At 38.4% G+C, this 17,704-nt stretch overlaps 1 protein-coding gene across 1 annotated transcript in view; it reads left to right on the plus strand.

The window, feature by feature from the left end:
* The window catches only part of LOC150096303 (calcium/calmodulin-dependent protein kinase type II alpha chain-like), a 736,535-nt gene that overhangs the window by 356,001 nt on the left and 362,830 nt on the right, over positions 1-17,704 (plus strand). Inside the window, exon 8 of the mRNA XM_090409027.1 lies at positions 9,406-9,489. Within this exon, the coding sequence (XP_090265153.1) occupies positions 9,406-9,489 (84 nt within the window). The remainder of the gene's footprint in view (positions 1-9,405; positions 9,490-17,704) is intronic.

A 17,704-nucleotide genomic window follows, 5' to 3' on the forward strand; every position in this document is an offset into this window, starting at 1 on the left:
TTGAGCTTTCCTCCATAATTTGGACAACTGTAGAGATTCTATGCACTTATTCATCAATTTCACCAGACATTGGATGGTCACTGGACCGAAGTGCTTTATCTGTGCTGTCCACATGTCATTCGGACCAGCAGCTCTATTCTCTCTCAGATGACGTATAGCTTTTTTTAGTTCTTCTTCGGAGAACAGAGAGGCTAATGAATTAGTCTCCGCTTCTTTAATACGCGTAAGATTAGTTTTTGGTATCTTCCTGTCTGTCCTGCCATTCAATAATAGCTGGTGAGCAATCTGATTTGGCATGACCTCTGTTACATAAACTGGAGTTTTAGTTGGGTCGTTGCTTAAATTCTTCACCAGTTTCCATGCTCGTCTGCTGTTCTGTTTCATATCCAAATCCTGAAATAGCTTAGTCCATCTTTTCTTTCTACCATCCGTGAGTTTGTCCATCAGTTTTTTGCCTGCCTCAATTGTGTCTGCAGCGAAGGGATCCTCATCATATCTGATTTTGTATTCATTTAGTTGTTCCGTTAAGCCCAGCGATGTATTGAGTTCTACACCCTTGTGGTATGTGCCACCGAGATACTATTTTGATGGTATTCATGAACTCTTCATAGTTACTTGGGTCCGCTTCACGTGCCTTCGCAAATCCGTCCCATCTCGCTTTTTTAAAATTAAACCGTCGCTTAAAAGGCACTATTTCTGGATTGATAACGGCTCTGACTTCACAAGTAACAGGTCTGTGCTGAGTTCTTGGTATCGGTTCTTCTACTATCTTCGTCGCTTGCACGGCTACTTGTTCACTGATAAAGATGTTATCTGGATTATAGTCTCTTCTTCACCTTCCACTATTAAATAATGGTCTTAACTTGGGGTCGTGGATCAGCTTCAATCCTTCTCTCTCAGTCCAATTTCCAGCTCATCACCATTCCTGTCAGTCAATTTTTAACCCATGTTAAACTTTGACAGTTAAAGTCTCCGAGTACTATTTTAACTTCTAAGCGTTAAAGTTGGCAGGTTCTTCAAAGATGAACTCTTCATTAGGTGGCTTATATATCAATGTAATTGTGCAGGACTTGATCTCGATAGTTAATATCTTTATGTTATTATTAGATGTCATATGTATAGATTTGATATCCAAGTCTGGTTTAACAAATATAACGCTACCATATTGCTCGTGTGGTCTCTCAGCTACTAATTTCATACCGTGAATTTTTGGTCTTCTGCCATTTACTCCTCGATGTGTTTCCTGGATGACTAAAACATCACATTTGCATGTATCACACATGTCTGTTAATAAAACTTTCTTTTTGGATGAAAGTCCTTCAATATTTATTGAAGTTATCTTAAAAAGTGCAAAGTTGAAATTAACAGGCTAATATAGGATGCTGTTATAGCAAGGGAATGTAGGAATACTGATTGTCAAATGTTTAGGAAAATTGGTTGGGCATGTAAAAAGAAGATGATCCTAATGTGAGACTTTAATTAGAGGAATATAGAATGGAAGGAGGAGATAGTGTATGGGAATAAGGAGAGTAAGTTTGTTCAGTTTCTGAGAGGTAAATATCTTAAGCAGTATGTGACTGAAGAAACTAGAGGCGTTAATGTTTTGGATTTGGTAATAACCTCACAAGGTGTAGTTGTTAATGAGGTATTGACACCGTTGATAGTTGGTGAGAGTGATTATGAGGTATTTGTTTGAGAAGTGGTGAAACAAGAAAATTACTGCCAACATTGGGTATATGTGCAGAAGGTTAAAGCAGGTAATTATGGGAAGCTCTGTAGTCAGTTATCATCAATACATTGGTAGATGAGCTGTGCAGAAAAGATGTTGACAAGGCATGGAAATTCATAAGGCCATATCTGACACAAGCAATGTAAAAATACATACCAAGGGTTAAGCGAATAAATAGAGTAGGAGTGAAATGGATGAACAGTGAAATCAAGCAAGCTGTGTTGGAAAACAAAATGCTATGGAGGAGGTATACAAGACAGTTGGTGATAATTGGATCCATGAAGAGTATAAAGTGCAGGCTAGAAAGCTGACAAGCAAGATAAAGAAATAAAAGGTGCAGTATGAGAGGAGACTGGCTGGTTAGGCCAAGGTTAACTCAAGGGAATTTTTCTTCTATCTGGCAAGCAAGCTAAAGAATAATTTTGGCAGGTTGCACTGATTGATAATCATTATTATTATTATTATTCAGGCCTCCATGGAGTCAAGAGACTCATCGTGGGAGGTCCTTCTTAGGAAACACAAAGTTTATCATACCACTCCTTGAACTCATTGACTGTTCTTTCTCTCATCACTGCATCAGGCAATGAATTCCACAGTTCAACCACCCTCCACGCAAAGAAACCACTCCTCACCCTCTTGCTCACAGCTTCCTTCTGTAACTTCAAGGAAGGGCCCCTTGACATTGCTCCTTCTCTCTGTTCAACTAAGCGAAAGAACTCCAGTCGAAATTTTTCCTGATATTGTCCATCCTATAACTGCTTCTTAACAGTTTAAAAGTCTCAATCATATCACTTCTCCTCCTATCCACCAAACTCTGCAATCCACATTCCCTCAGCCGATACTCATAACTAATTGTACAGTCCTGAAACCATTTTCTCGTAGACAGACTTATACGTTGGTTATGCATTATTAAAACACTTAAGGAATAGAACAACGTAGTTAGGGATATAAATTAAGTTAAACTTTAATGAATATTTTCCGATATTTCAGCAACGTCACATTGCCATTTTCTAAAGGAACTTACAAAAAAGTTACGTGCACGTAGGCACTACAACACAGAAACTGGGAATGAAGAGATGAAGCTATTGTTCTCCTAACAGTCCTGATGGTGCCCTCTAGCGGGCTAAGTAGGTGTTCTTGGCTGTTGAGCTGAAGGTCTGCAGATGTAGGCCTCCCAAATTTGGGGCAGTCGCATACAACCAAATTTGTTGAGGTTTGGAGAAATCAGCCTCAGAAATTCTAAGAAATTCTCCAAAAAACCCTAAGAAATTCTCCAAACCTCAACAAATTTGGTTGTATGCGACTGCCCCAAATTTGGGAGGCCTACATCTGCAGACCTTCAGCCCAATGCCCAAGAACACCTACTTAGCCCACTAGAGGGCACCATCAGGACTGTTAGGAGAACAATAGCTTCATCTCTTCATTCCCAGTTTCTGTGTTGTAGTGCCTACATGCACGTAACTTTTTTGTAAGTTCCTTTAGAAAATGGCAATGTGACGTTGCCGAAATATCGGAAAATATTTATTAAAGTTTAACTTAATTTATATCCCTAACTACGTTGTTCTATTCCTTAAGTGTTTTAATAATGAAACCATTTTGTTATTCACCTCTGTATTTTTCCACAGTTAATTTTTCCCCTTCAAATCGTGAGGACCAAATTTAATAACAATAGTCTAAATGTGGTCTGATCAGGGTCTTATACAATGGAATGACAACTCTTTTATCTCTGTAGGTCAGCGTCCTTCTCAGTATTGCAGTAATTTTCTGTGTTACCTTCACCACCTTTGCAATATGTTCCCCGAAGTTCAATTTTCTATCGATTATCACCATAGATCTCTTGTCTCCCCTATTTTTCTCTAGTACAGCTCCTCCAATCAAGTATGCAGCCACCCATCGATGTATTCCAAACTTCAAGACTACATTTTGCTGCATTAAACCGAAATCCCCCATTCATTCACCCATCTGTCAAATTTATTCAAATCCTCTTGCAGGGCTACTACATCTGCACTATTACTGATAACCCTTCTCAGCTTCACATCATCTCCAAACAACTGATTATCCCCTTGCAATCCATTGACAGTGTCATTGATATAAAGGTTGAACAATACAGGTCTCAGTACTCTGCCCTGGGGGAACCTCACTTGTAATTTTCTGCTTCCCTGATATTGCCTCCCACCATACACAACTCTCTGATACTTATTAGATAGCTGATCCTGGATCCATTTCACTAACCTGACATCTAAACCCATGTGCTGCAACTTAAATATCAGTTTATCATGTGTCACCCTATCCAATGCATTTGCAAAATCCAAAAAAATGGCAGAAAAATACCTTTTTCTCATCATCTACTCTTGTCACTTTATTATAAAAGGCAATCATATTACTAAAGAAAGAGCACCCCTTAACAAATCCATGTTGATTCTCACAGATAACATTACCCTCATCTGCCCGATGCTGTATATACTCCCTCACTAATTTCTCCAAGACCTCAACAACTACTGATGACACACAAACTGGCCAATAATTAGATGCTTCAAGTCTGCTACCGCAGCCAGAATTTCATTAAACAGCCAGGTCAACGGAGCTGTCAGTTCTTTAGCAGCACATTCTCTAAAAAGCCTGCTGAAATACCATCAAATCCCACAGCTTTACTGACATCCAGAGTACTCGGTATTTGGAACAGACTCTCCTCTTGCACCTCTAAACCTTGAACCTGCCCTATCCACCTAGTATTAAAACCTTCTCCAGGATGAAATATTCCAATAAAGTGTTCATTGAGCAACTCCACTATATCCTCTGCATCGGTCACTCTATTCCCACTTTTATCCTGCAATGCCATTCTTTCACAATCATTTCTCCTCCTCTTACTGGCCAGATGACTAAAAAATTCCCTAGGATTTTCTTTGGATCTTAGTGCCAATCTCTTCTCATATTCCAGTTTTGCCTTCCTCACTATACTAGTCACTCACCTGGTCTTATATTCTTCATGCATCTGCTCTCCACCACTCTCCTTATATCTCTTCCATAATCTCTTTTTCACCTGCAGTTCTGTTTGATATTGTTTGTCATCCACTTTACATCAAATTGTGTTCTTTTCTTCACTTGTGGAATATAGCTTACTATTGCTGCTAACAAATATTCCTTCACAATTTCCCACAACTTCACTAATGATATCTCATCCTTCCAATTCCTCCCTCCATGGAACTGTCCCAAGTTGATATCTAAGACTATTATAATCACCCACCTTATAATTCCACATGCGTTCCCTTTTCTTTGATATTCCTGCATGTCTATTCATCTTTGAAGTCAAAACCACATAGTCACTCTCTCTCCAAATGGGGAAAGATGTCATCTCAGTTATTATCAGCTCTTCTGCTGCTATGACTAAATCCAAAACTCTTGCACCTCTTGTTCCCTCTATTACATGCTGCCTAAGACATTTGTCCCTCAAGAATTATAGAAATTCCATTCCTTTATTTCTACATGCATTTTCCTCTCTTCCCAGCTTATATTGGTGTAGTCAAAATCTCCCATAACAATCATTCTTTTTGCACTTGCCAAGCTTAACTGCCTAAACATCTCCTGCTTCCTACCCTTTGTGCTCCTTGACTTATAGCAACACCCCACTAAATATCCTGTCTTGCCACCCTCTACCTTACACCATATGCTTTCAAGACTATTAATGTCACTACCTTCCAGAGCCACCACTTGTAGAGAACATAGGTCGTCACTTATCATAAACAGTACTCCGCCACCACGCTTTCCCTTCCTATCCTCCCGATAAATGCTGTACCCTGCTACTTCAATTCTATTTTTATATCATCTTCTGTCAACCATGTCTCAGAGATCCCAATAATCTTTGGCCAGACTGATGCTATCAGTGCCACCAATTCATCTCCTTTATTTCGGATATACCTAGCATTGGTATAAAGCATAAAAATGTCACTGCTTCTATACCTCTCATTATCCCCTCCAGACCCCACTGGACTCAGTGTTACCTAATGTCGTCCCCATTTCCACAAGAGGCCACCCCTGCTATCATCCACTCTGGGAATTCTAGTTTCCCTGCATTGACACACCCACTCATTCAGAAAAAAGTAATCTCTCCTGATGCCTACATCCTTCTTCATTCAAATGCAAGCGTTCTCTCGCACACAGCTACCTTCTGTCTTCAAATGGCCTCTTAGCATCCAGATATTCCAATCCTCTCTTCCGACACATTCTGGCTATTATGCTATTCATTATTACTGCTCTTCTGCTCAGCTCATCACTATCATATCTGGGCAACACACACATGTGCACAATCATTCCTCTCTGCATTTTCTTTTGCACAATCTCAAGCAAGTATCTCAGATCTCTCGCTGCTCGATTTACATTGTCCCTCAAGTCATTCGTGCCCACCATCAAAATCATTTTATCCATCCTTTCACCCCTCTGAATTGCCATAGCCACACTTTCTATTGTCTCTCCAGGCAAACACTCTTCTGGCATCCTATCTTGTACACCACGAATCACCGACCATACATCACACCTGTTACCACTCTGTTCCTTTATTGCTCACCTGCATTCCCCTCTCTCTCTCTCTGTATGTTCTACTTACCTGTTCTGGCATCTCTCTATCTCCGGTTCCAGCACTCCTTCGCATTGTTCTCATTTCCTCCCTCTCTGTGTCTGTTTCCATTCTCTCCTCTTCTATCATTCCCATACCTCTGTCTCTCATTCCTTCTCTTCTACTGCTCCCATTCTCTACTCTTCTATCATTCCCTCTCTCCTACCGTTTCCATAACTCTCTCTCACTCCTACTCTGATTCGCCTAATCTCATCTTTCATACTTTTCATCTCATTACTTAGATATTCCGCCTCCTCTTTCAGGTCATCTATCTCTGTCTGCAAGTTAATCACTGTTACTTGCCATTCATCCTCCCAGTGAAGATCATCTCCGAAAACTTCACAATCATTCAAGCTTTCCACACTCCCCACTCATATTTTTTCATTCACATTTCCTCATCATTCTCACCTATCACACTACTCGTCTCTCAAGATTCTCTCGTCTCTGATGCAACAAGGTTAGTTATCGCAATATCTAACTCATTAAGTTCCTCCCATTGCCTACATTTTGTGCATACATGCACTCCCCCTTCTCTCGCCCGCCACATATCCAGCTGCTGGGATGCATACATCCTGCAAGCACCGCATACCACAAAATACTTTATTATGTTATGCAAAATAGACTCCTTAAATGGTTGAATACTATATAAACACTAAATATTAAATACTACTACAACTGAACGCTAAATATTATGTTATGCGCTCTACTGTAAGCTAATTTACTTATGCAATATACTACGAGTATAAATTATATTAACTATACTAAATCACGAAAACTTATCTTCTCTTCCACCACAGATGCGTCTGACTCTGACCTCACCTTCTCTGTAACCCTAAAAGAACACAATATAACAACGAAACTCCAAAAGTAGCACCACTAAAGAAAACTTGTGTTACTGAGAAAAAAAATAGCACAATTCGCGACAGAAGTCACACTGTACACCCTTTAAAAAAAAAACACTTTTTTTTACCACAGCTCAAATCCATCACCACATCATGGCAGCAGAATAATAGTTGCAAAGGATATAGCAGAATTATTGAATGAGCACTTTATCAGCATATATCATACTGGTCTAAATGATACAGTGCAATATATAGAAGGGAAGCAAGTATTAGGAGAATTCGAAGTGAAAGAATCAGAGGTGTATCAGATTTTTGTTTGGTTAGATGTTAATAAGGTGGGAATGGATGACATATCGCTACGTATTCCTAAGGAATGTGCACAATAATTAGCTATGCCCTTGACGTGGTTATATACTGAAAGTCTTGCAGTGGGTAGGGTTGCTAAGGGGCAGAAAGAAGGCAAAATAGGCACTCCACAAGCATGGTTCTAGGACAGAAGTTTCCAATTATAGGCATTATTATTATTATTACCTGACCCTTCCAAAGACTCATTGAGGGAGGGCACCCATCCCACTACTCTCCATCTCAAACTCTCTTAATCCACCTATTACAGTAAACTGCCTTACAAAAATATAGTATTTTTGTCTGTAAATTGCATGTGTTCTCAAGGCCAATTTGTCTATGTGCATTGGATGTTGGAAGTTTTTTCCCACTTGGTTAGACTATAATAAATTTAGTTTAATCCTTTATCCAAGTGTAAACAAACAAAGTTTGCGCTTGAAGTATCTTCAGGACTGGGGCAACTCGTGGTAAAGGTGGACTAAGCTGTCATCACTCCTTGTCTTGGTATTTTCCATAATGCAAAGCACATCTCCTTGTGGACATGTATAATGCTATGCATTAAGGGAAGGGCCACTACCCCAGACTGGTTTCAGACCACTTCTGGGTCTGGCTCCCACTGATGAGACCTCTATAATGCATTCCCTTAATGCATAGCATTATATATGTCTGCAAGGAGATGTGCTTTATACTAAGACAAGGAGTGATGAGAGCTTGGTCCACCTTTATCACAAGTTGCCCCAGTCCTGAAGATACTTAAAGCACAAACTTTGTTTGCTTACACTTGGATAAAGGATTAAACTAAATTTATTATTGTCTATGTCAGTGTTTCTCAACGTTTTTTGGATCATTCCCCACCTCAACGTCTCAAAGATTTTGATGTCCCCCCTCTAGCACAATAGTCAGCCAAGTTCTGAAAAAGTATAATATAAATATATATAAATATGTACATATACATTTTCTAATTGCCCCCCCCTGTGTGACGTACTCCCCACATTGAGAAACACTGGTCTATGTGCAGGATGAAAAACCTGAGTTTCCAGGAGAAAAACCCTGCTACTTCTATATGAGATCGTAGTGCAGCTATGATAAGAGGTACTCTCACATGTGGGGTTAAGGAAGTGGTTGTTCCACTGTATAAAGCACTGGTCAGACCACACATTTGGACTGTTGTGCTCAAATTTTGTCACCTGGTTTTCAATGTGATGTGGAAACATTGGAGAGGGTCCCGAGACGAGTGACTAAGACAATATCAGAACTTTCGAATGCTGGCTATGGATAAAGATTGAAGAAATGTGGATTGCAGAGTTTGGCGGATAGCAGTAAAAGAGATGATATGGTAGAGACATTTAAGTTCGTGAGAGGATTTTATTGGATTAATACAGATAGGATTATAAAAAGAGTAGAAGACAAGATGGGGATAAACCAGAGGCCATCCCTGGAAGTTATGCAAGTATGTGGTGAAGAGGGGTGTGAGGAGTCGATTTTCTACATGGAGAATTGTCAGTGAATGGAGCACATTACTAGAATGTGTTGTTAATGCTGGGAGTGTTAAAGAATTTAAGAATCGATATGATAAATATTTGTCAATTGAATTAGCATCCTATGATGAGTCTGCCGCCTTCATGTGGATGCAATAATAATAATTTTAAACAATAAATTATATAAAAATTAGTGAAATGGCATGAATTTTTATAACAACAGATAACTCTTATTATTCATTAATAATAAATATAATGTTATAAATAAATTAGCAAAATTAGTTCTATTAGCAAAATTAAATTCCAAACATTAAAAGGTAATAAGAATAATACATATGTTAATGATAATATCTAAATGGTTTTAAAAGTATTCTCAGATATGTGTATTTTTGATATTCATTTAAGGATTTGCTGGTACTCCTGGATATTTGTCTCCAGAAGTTCTTAAAAAAGATCCCTATGGTAAACCTGTAGATATTTGGGCTTGTGGTAAGTTTATAATAGTTATTAATGCTATTCAAGTTTGTATTTACTATTAGTTTCTAAAACTGCAGATACAGGTGTGGTGTGTGATAGAGAGGTGTAGTATAGCAACTAACATCTCTGTCACAAACATTGAAGTGATCGTGTTGGTGTTGATGAGATGGTCATAAAGATGGGGGATAGTTATTCTTGTATGTAAATGTAAGGAATATTTGAAATAAGGGAGATGAGGTTGTTTCTTTGATTGAGTCAGTATGCTCAAAGATAATTGGTGCAAGTGAAACTATAATATTTAAATAATAAATTAATATTTTTGCTTTATACATAAATTGTTAATAAATGTTTGGAAAATGATTGGACTGTTTATTTATTTATATTTTAATATAATCGTATCTGTCTTTTGTTTAATTTAGAATTTTAGAAATGCTACATGTATAGATCAGGATACAAAAGATTTTATATAGTCAGTTCACTCCAAGGGAAGTTTATATTACGTTATATTTTATCAGAGCAGAATGTTAAAACATCATATTTCTAAATTATGATTTGAAGAAAAATGCTGACCAGCAAGGAAGAGACCAGAGGGAGCCAAATCTGGGGAATAGGGTGGATGTTCCAACAATTCATAGTGCAGATTCCTTAATTTTCCCATTGCCAAAACAACTTTATGGGTAGATGCATTGTCCTGATGAAAGGTGATTTTTTTCTTCTGCAAACTGGGTCTTTTCTCATCATTTTTTTTTGTCTAGTCTGGTTAAAAGATCGGAATAATATTCCCTGGTTATTGTTTTACCTTTTTCAAGATAATTAATAAACAAAATACTTTAGCATCCCAAAACACCAATGCCACGACCTTTCCTGCTGATGGAACTGACTTTGTCTTCTTTGGTGCTGAACAACCAGCTTCTGTGCACTGTTTTGACTGCTGTTTGGATTATGGTGTGTAATGGTTGTAATGTGTAATACTTATACATCTTATATGTATAAGTAATAAATTGACACACAAAATCAGTTTTTATTCTTGTTAAAACGCACCAAGCACTGTTCAGAGATTTTCATGCAAGTGCATTTTTGATCTGCTGTGAGCAAGCATGGCACCCATCTTGCACAAAGCTCTTTCATTGCAATTCTTCATGCAAAATATATCCTACATGTTCTTTTGAAGTGCCTATAGTCTCAGCAATTTCACACACTTTGACACGCCGGTCATCCAATACCATATCGTACACTGATCAATGATTTCTGGTGTTGTTACACTTTTTGGACGTCCTTCATGTAGATCATTTTCAAGACTGGTATGGCCATGTTTAAACTTGGCAGCCCATTTCTTAATTGTCGAAAATGAAAGAGAAGAGTGCCCATAAATTTTTATGAACTTTGAATGAATTTCTATTGACGTTAAACCTTCTTTTACAAAGAATTTTATAACCACATGATACTCAATTTTATCCATTTCAAGAGATACAGACAGCTGTATATAAAATATTATTATTATCTGAGACCTCCAGGGAGTCAAGGACTTATCGAGGGAGGCTGTAAATTACCCAACCCAGCTATCATACTTTCCTTTGAATTCATTTACACTAGATGTACTCACTACCCATAAGGGTAAATTATTCCACTCACTCACTGCTCTCTGAGAGAAAAACACGTAGCTCTTAACCCTTTCTTGACTGAGAACAACCTTAACTTCCATGGATGCCCCCCGTGTTCTCTCCCCGCCTTCCATATGACAAAAAATTTCATCATTTGAAATGCTATAACACCCATTCAAAAGTTTATAGACCTCTATCATATCACCCCTCTTTCTCTTGTTAACCAGAGTCTGTAATCCACATACTCACAATCTGTCCTCATAATCTAAATCCCATAATCCAGATATAATTTTTGTAACTCTTTCTGTATATAAACAGAAAAGCTATATAAAACAAACTATTTGGTTGCAATTTCACATGGATGCTTATGAGAGATGTACCAACTTAGAAAAAAAAAAATCTTGCTCATAGTGTTGCCATCTATGGTCGAGGCTGAGAACTTTTCAGAGCACTCTTGTATTTAGATATGTGGCAACTAGAAGGAAGAATGATCGTGGTAAGATGATGTTAATGGATGAAAATGGTAGAATGGTGAATGCTACAGAAGACATTGTTGAGGTATTCAGTGATCAATTTATAAGGGTGGTTCATCGTGATCATGGTGGAATTACAAGGAACTTAAGTCTGGAGGATATAGGAGAGGATGGCATAATTGTGAGTGAGCAGGAGGTATTTGAGGAAATAAATAACCTTGATGTCAATAAGGCGATAGGATTTGATAACATATCACCATGCATCTTAAGGGAATGTTCCAGGAAATTGGTAGTAGGATTGGCATTCCTGTTTAATAAGATTCTTGCAAGGGTACAGGTTCCAAGGGAGTGGAAGAAGGGTAAAAGTGTTCCACTGCATTGAAGTGATGATAAGTCTTAGCTTCAAATTATTGACCAATCTGTATATCTGGAGTTGTGGTGAAGGTACTAGAAAGATTGGTGAGAAGTAGGATACAGAAATGAGATGATAACAGTAGTATTCTCTGTGGTTATCAGCATGGGGTTATCATTTAAGGGGAGGTAATGTTTCATTAACTTATGTGCTATAACAAGGTGACAAATACCTTGGTGCACTTTTATTTTTACAAAAGCTTTTGATAGACTGCCACATGACAAGCTGGTAAATAAATTGAAACAGATAGGACTGGATAATAGACTTCTGAGTTAGATCAATGACTGGTTTTCAGATAGGTATTAGAAAGTTGTATATGGGTTTCCGTATCCCGAAAGAGGAAGGTCACTAGTGGTGTACTGTAGCGGTCAGTTTGGAGACCATTGTTGTTCAGTTTGTACATTATTGATATTGGGAGTGGTATAACTAGTGATATGCAGCTGTTTTCAGCATGATTGCAAAACTGGGGGAGAGCAGTGCATAGTGAAGCAGAAGTTATGACCTTACAAGAGGACTTGAATAGATTGCATGAATGTGCAGGTAAGTGGAACTATGAGGTCAATGTTGCAAAGTGTAAGGTTTTGAGATTTGGTAAGCCACGACTGGATGCAAAGTATACACTTGGTGGGTAAACTTGAAAGGAAGTTGAGGAGGTGACAGATCTAGAAGTGTTGGTGGACAAGGACCTGAAATTCAGGGGCCACGTTGCACAAGTTGTAAAGATGTCACATCGGATAATGGCAATGATGTGAAGGATCCTGACATGCAGAAATAGAGAGGTTATGGTGCTGTTGTATAAAGCCTTGATCATTCCTCATATGGATAATTGTGCACGGATTATGTTGCCAGGTTTTCATGGTGACGAGGATGTGTTGGAAAGGGTTTGGTTTGAAGAAGATTTACAAGGGTGGTCAAGGGCTTTGTGTTTGAGGACAGATTTAGAGAACGTAAATTGCAAAGTCTAGTGAATAGGAAGGAGGTGATATGATTGAGACATATAAGCTGGTCAGGTTGTCATTGAAGAGATTTTTCATAGAATGAGAGAGGGGCAGGTTAGAACAAGAGGCCATTGCTGGAAACTGTATAAGAAGAGTGTGTGAGCAGAGGAGTGAGGAGAAGGTTCTTTGTATGGAGAGTGCTTGTTGAGTGGAATGTATTGCCTGAATGGTGAATGTAGACACATTGAATCAGTTTATTAAGGCACAGTTGGATGAGCATTATGTACAATAGTGTGTGTCCCACAATGAGTCTCTGACTTCATGGAGGTGAGATGTTAATAATAAAAATATTATTAATAATAATAACAAAATCTTTGACTTGTAATGAGTCCAATTCAAGCCTCATCAAAAGGCTAATCGACTAATCGATATTATCTAGTAATCGACTAGATAATATCTTAAAATGTGAGATGCCCACAAAAGTTTCATTTTCTGGAGTTGAAATAGTGTTATAACTGGGTGATTCCGCTTTTACAGATGTTTCATAAATGTTCTTGGTATTGCTCCTAGCCCTACTACTGTGATAGCTGGAACTGCTAATGCTATCTTGTTCCAAAGGCCTTGAATTTCAATCTGTAGATCCCTTATACTTGGTCTATTTCTCATGAACCTTGTCTTCTGCTGTACTATCTGCTATTATTGTTATTATTATTACCCCAAGACCTCATGGAGTCAAAGACTCATCCAGGAGGTCCTTTTATCACACACACACACACACACACACAACTCATCATACCGTGCCTTGAACACATTCAAACTCATTGCAGACACCACACTCTCAGGCAAGGCATTCCAATCCTTTACAACTCTGCACAAAAAAAATCTGTCTCTCACTCCCCTACTCATACCCTCTTTATACAGTTTCTGGGGATGACCTCTAGTTCTCCCCCGATCTCCCACTATTTTCTGTAGAACTTCTCCAGCATCGATCCTATAATAACCCCTTACCAACTTGTAGGTCTCTATCATATCTCCTGTCTTCCTCCTGTCCACCAGACTCTGCAACTTACATCTTCTCAATCTTTCCTCATACTCGACATTCCAGAGGTCAGAAACTACCGTACTCAGTGGCCTTTGGAACCTTTCCAACATTTCTTCATCCTGCTGAAAACCAGGTGACCAAATCTGGGCACAATAGTCCATGTGTGGCCTAATCAAAGCCTTATACAATGGAACAAGAATCTCCCTACTTCTACACGTCAGTATCCTCTGCATCATTCCCAGAAGCCTTTGTGTTGTCTTCACAATTTTGGCTATGTGTCCCCTAAATTTCAGATCCTTATCCACTATCACCCCCAGATCTCTTATTTCCTCCACTTCCAACAATATATTCTCACCAAGCATAAATTCTGCATCCCATCTTTGTTTTCCAAATTTTAAAACCTTACATTTTGCAACATTAAACTCACATCTCCATTTCCATGCTGTGCCCAATCACTCAATTTATTCAAGCTTCTTGTAAGGCCACAGTATCTTCACTACTCTTCATGGTTCATACCCAACTTTGCATCATCTGTAAACAGCTGAATATCTCCATCCAAATCTTCACCAATATCATTAATATACAAGTTAAACAGTAATGGCCCTAAAACAGACCCCTGATGTACTCCACTAGTGACTTTCCTTTTCCTGGATATCGCTCTCCCATACACATCTTGTTGATATCTATCAGATAGCCAGTCTCCAATCCAGTGCACTAATCAAATATCCAACCCCATCTGCTCTAGTTTGACTAACGATTTATCATGAGGTAATCTATCAAAGCCTTTGAAAATATGTATATTACTGTGTATCCTTTTCCTCTGTCCAAGGAAGTAGTCACTTTATTGTAATAAGTAAGTAGATTACTAAAACATGACCTCCCTTTAGCAAATCCATGCTGTCCATCAAAGATAATACCATTGTTATCAACCCAACTCTGGATCCTAGTTCTCACAAGCTTCTCCAACAACTTAACCACAACATCTGACACACAGATAGGCCTATAGTTTGATGCTTTAGTTCGATCACCTCCTTTATGAAGTGGCACAATCTTGCCCTCCTTCCACTCCTTAGGAACTTGACCAAGTGCAAGACTCATATTAAAAAAATATGTCAAGGCAGATGTCAACTCCCTGGCACATTCCTTCAGAATACGTGGTGATTATCAAGTCCCACAGCCTTATTAACATCTAGTTTACTCAACTCCCCATACACTTCTTGCTCACTTATAGTCAGTCTCTCCTCTCCTATCATGAACTGCTCTCAATCTTTCCATGAAGATACATTCACAAGATTGAAAGATCTTTACGAACTGCTCATTAAGTATCTCCACCACAACAGCCATCTTTATACCATTTTTTCCTATTAATGTCATCCTTCCATAATCATTCTTTCTTTTACTGGCTAGATATCGAAAGAGCTCCTTAGGATTCTTTTTGGCTTCATTATCTAACTGCTGTTCATATCTCTCTTTAGCTACTCTCACCAACCAAGTCACCTTCCTTGCCTGGTCTTTGTAGACCTCATGGAATTGGTTATTTCCATTTCTCTTATGCTGCCTCCACAATGCCCTTTTTCTCTGCATCGCATGCTTAATCTCTTTATTCATCCATCTCACGCCTACCTTACTTAACCTTCTCACCCTTGGAATATATTTAGACATTGCATCTACTAGATAGGTTTTGAAAATCTCCCAAGCTGCATTGATCTCTATCCAGCTAACTCCTCATTCCGTACAAAACCGCAAGCTGTCTGCTGAGCTCTTCATAATCCCCCCCCCCCCTTGTAGTTCCACATGTCCTTTATCCTTTTCTTACAGAGGTCTTCACACTGCTGTGCTGGCAACCACCCAGGTAAAATTACCTCATGGTCACTCTCACCAATTGGTGGATGATTTGACACCTCATTTATAATTACATCCTCTGATGAGATGACCAAATCCAAGACCCTCAATCCTCGTGTGCCCTCTGTTACATGCTGTCTGAGGCAGTTTTCCCTCAAAAACTCAAGAAACTCATTTTCTTTACTTCCAGTTGCTATCTCATCATTCCAGTCTATATTGCCATAATTAAAATCGCCCATAATGATCACCCTTTTCTTATTTGCTTGGCTAATTTGATTATACATTTCATTTATCACTACCATCCACATTACCTGGTCTATAACAACATCCAACCAAGTATTTGATTTCATTCACCTCTATCTCACACCATACTGCCTCAAAACCACTAGCACTCTTTCCCTCTTGCATCTCTACTTTGTATGGACATAACTCTTTCTCTATCATCAATATTACTCTCCCTCCCTTTTTACCCCTTCTATCCTCATGAAACACATCATACCCTTCCATCTCTATCCTTGTCAGGATGTCGTTCTCTTCCAACCATGTCTCACTTATTCCGACAATCTTTGGATGAACAGATGCAATTAGTGCAACCATTTCATCTGCCTTGTTTCTTATACTTCTAGCATTTGTATACAAACAGAATAGCTCATTTCTGGATCTACAGCTAGTTCCACTGATACCACTCACTCGATGTGATCTCTTCATGCTCTTACCACCTTGTGCATCCTATCATCCAGCACACCTTTAATAATGGAGTTGTCATACAACAGCACTCGCTCATCTTTCGTTAACTCTTTTGTGCCATCATGATTTGTTTTAATAGTTTTTACCTGAATTTTCTTAATTTCATTCTGCATCCATTTCATGTCTTTCCTCATCCAATTCAATTCAACTTCCGAATCTCATGTCACATTCTCTCTATCATTCAATCTTTCTAATTTTCTAACTCCTGACCCCTTTTCTCACTTTCACTGTCATTCATTCTTTTGATTCCTGCGTCACGCCATTTCCAGTTTCATTCGTTCTCTCAATTTTGTTTCCTTCCACCACTCTCGCCACACTTTCATCCTTTTTAACATCCGTTATGGTTTTTAAATCACTTGTTTTCTTTTTTTTTTTTTTTTTTAACATTCTTTCGCCTCTCTTTCACACCATTCTTCTCTTTCGAGCGTGCACTCATTTTCCCTGTGACATTCTCGCTACTAACACTTTCTGTTATCAAGTTCATATTAGCATTCATCAATTCTTCGTTCAGATCACACTTTGCACACACCCTCCTTCCATTTGCCCTAAACATCCACAAATCATTCATGTAATCGAAAGAATACATATAGCACACCTTACGCTTAATGAAACGACTGAAGTCTAAATTAAAGTCATGGAATGACAAAGCTGCCGCCATGTTTCCTTTGCCAGTTACTACTCTAAAGTCTAATAATAACAAATTTGTAATTAAGTTTAGGCAAAAGAAAATCCCTCATACTAATAATACTGATTGCGCACAACTTTTACAGCAGCTCCTACTCAAACAAATACTCATATATACTTAATTATTCCAAGAATAACTTATCTCAATCCGGAGCTCTTCTTATACACATCCACCACGCTTGACTCACGAGCGCCCTCTCTGCAAAATGAATAAACACACATTGTTGTTCGACTGTAGTGATGTCTCAAATGTTCATATTTATTTTATTTAACAGTTTTAATTCATAACACAAAAATAATAAGAAAATAATTAGTATTTATTTAACTTATTTGCTGATATTTTGCTGGTGTTATACCCAGCATCTTTCAGAGTACGAAAAACAGTTTGTCATAGTATGTGGCAACAATTAGTTAACAGTGAGACCAGTTTAAAAATTGTAACAGACAACACAAGAAACTAAAGTCCTGATTGGCATCATCTATTGCTG

This window comes from Typopeltis vanoorti, chromosome 19 (genome assembly GCF_054136105.1).
Source record: "Typopeltis vanoorti isolate ZY-2024b chromosome 19, IOZ_Tvanoo_1.0, whole genome shotgun sequence".
In the NCBI taxonomy this organism is placed as follows: Eukaryota; Metazoa; Arthropoda; class Arachnida; order Uropygi; family Thelyphonidae; genus Typopeltis; species Typopeltis vanoorti.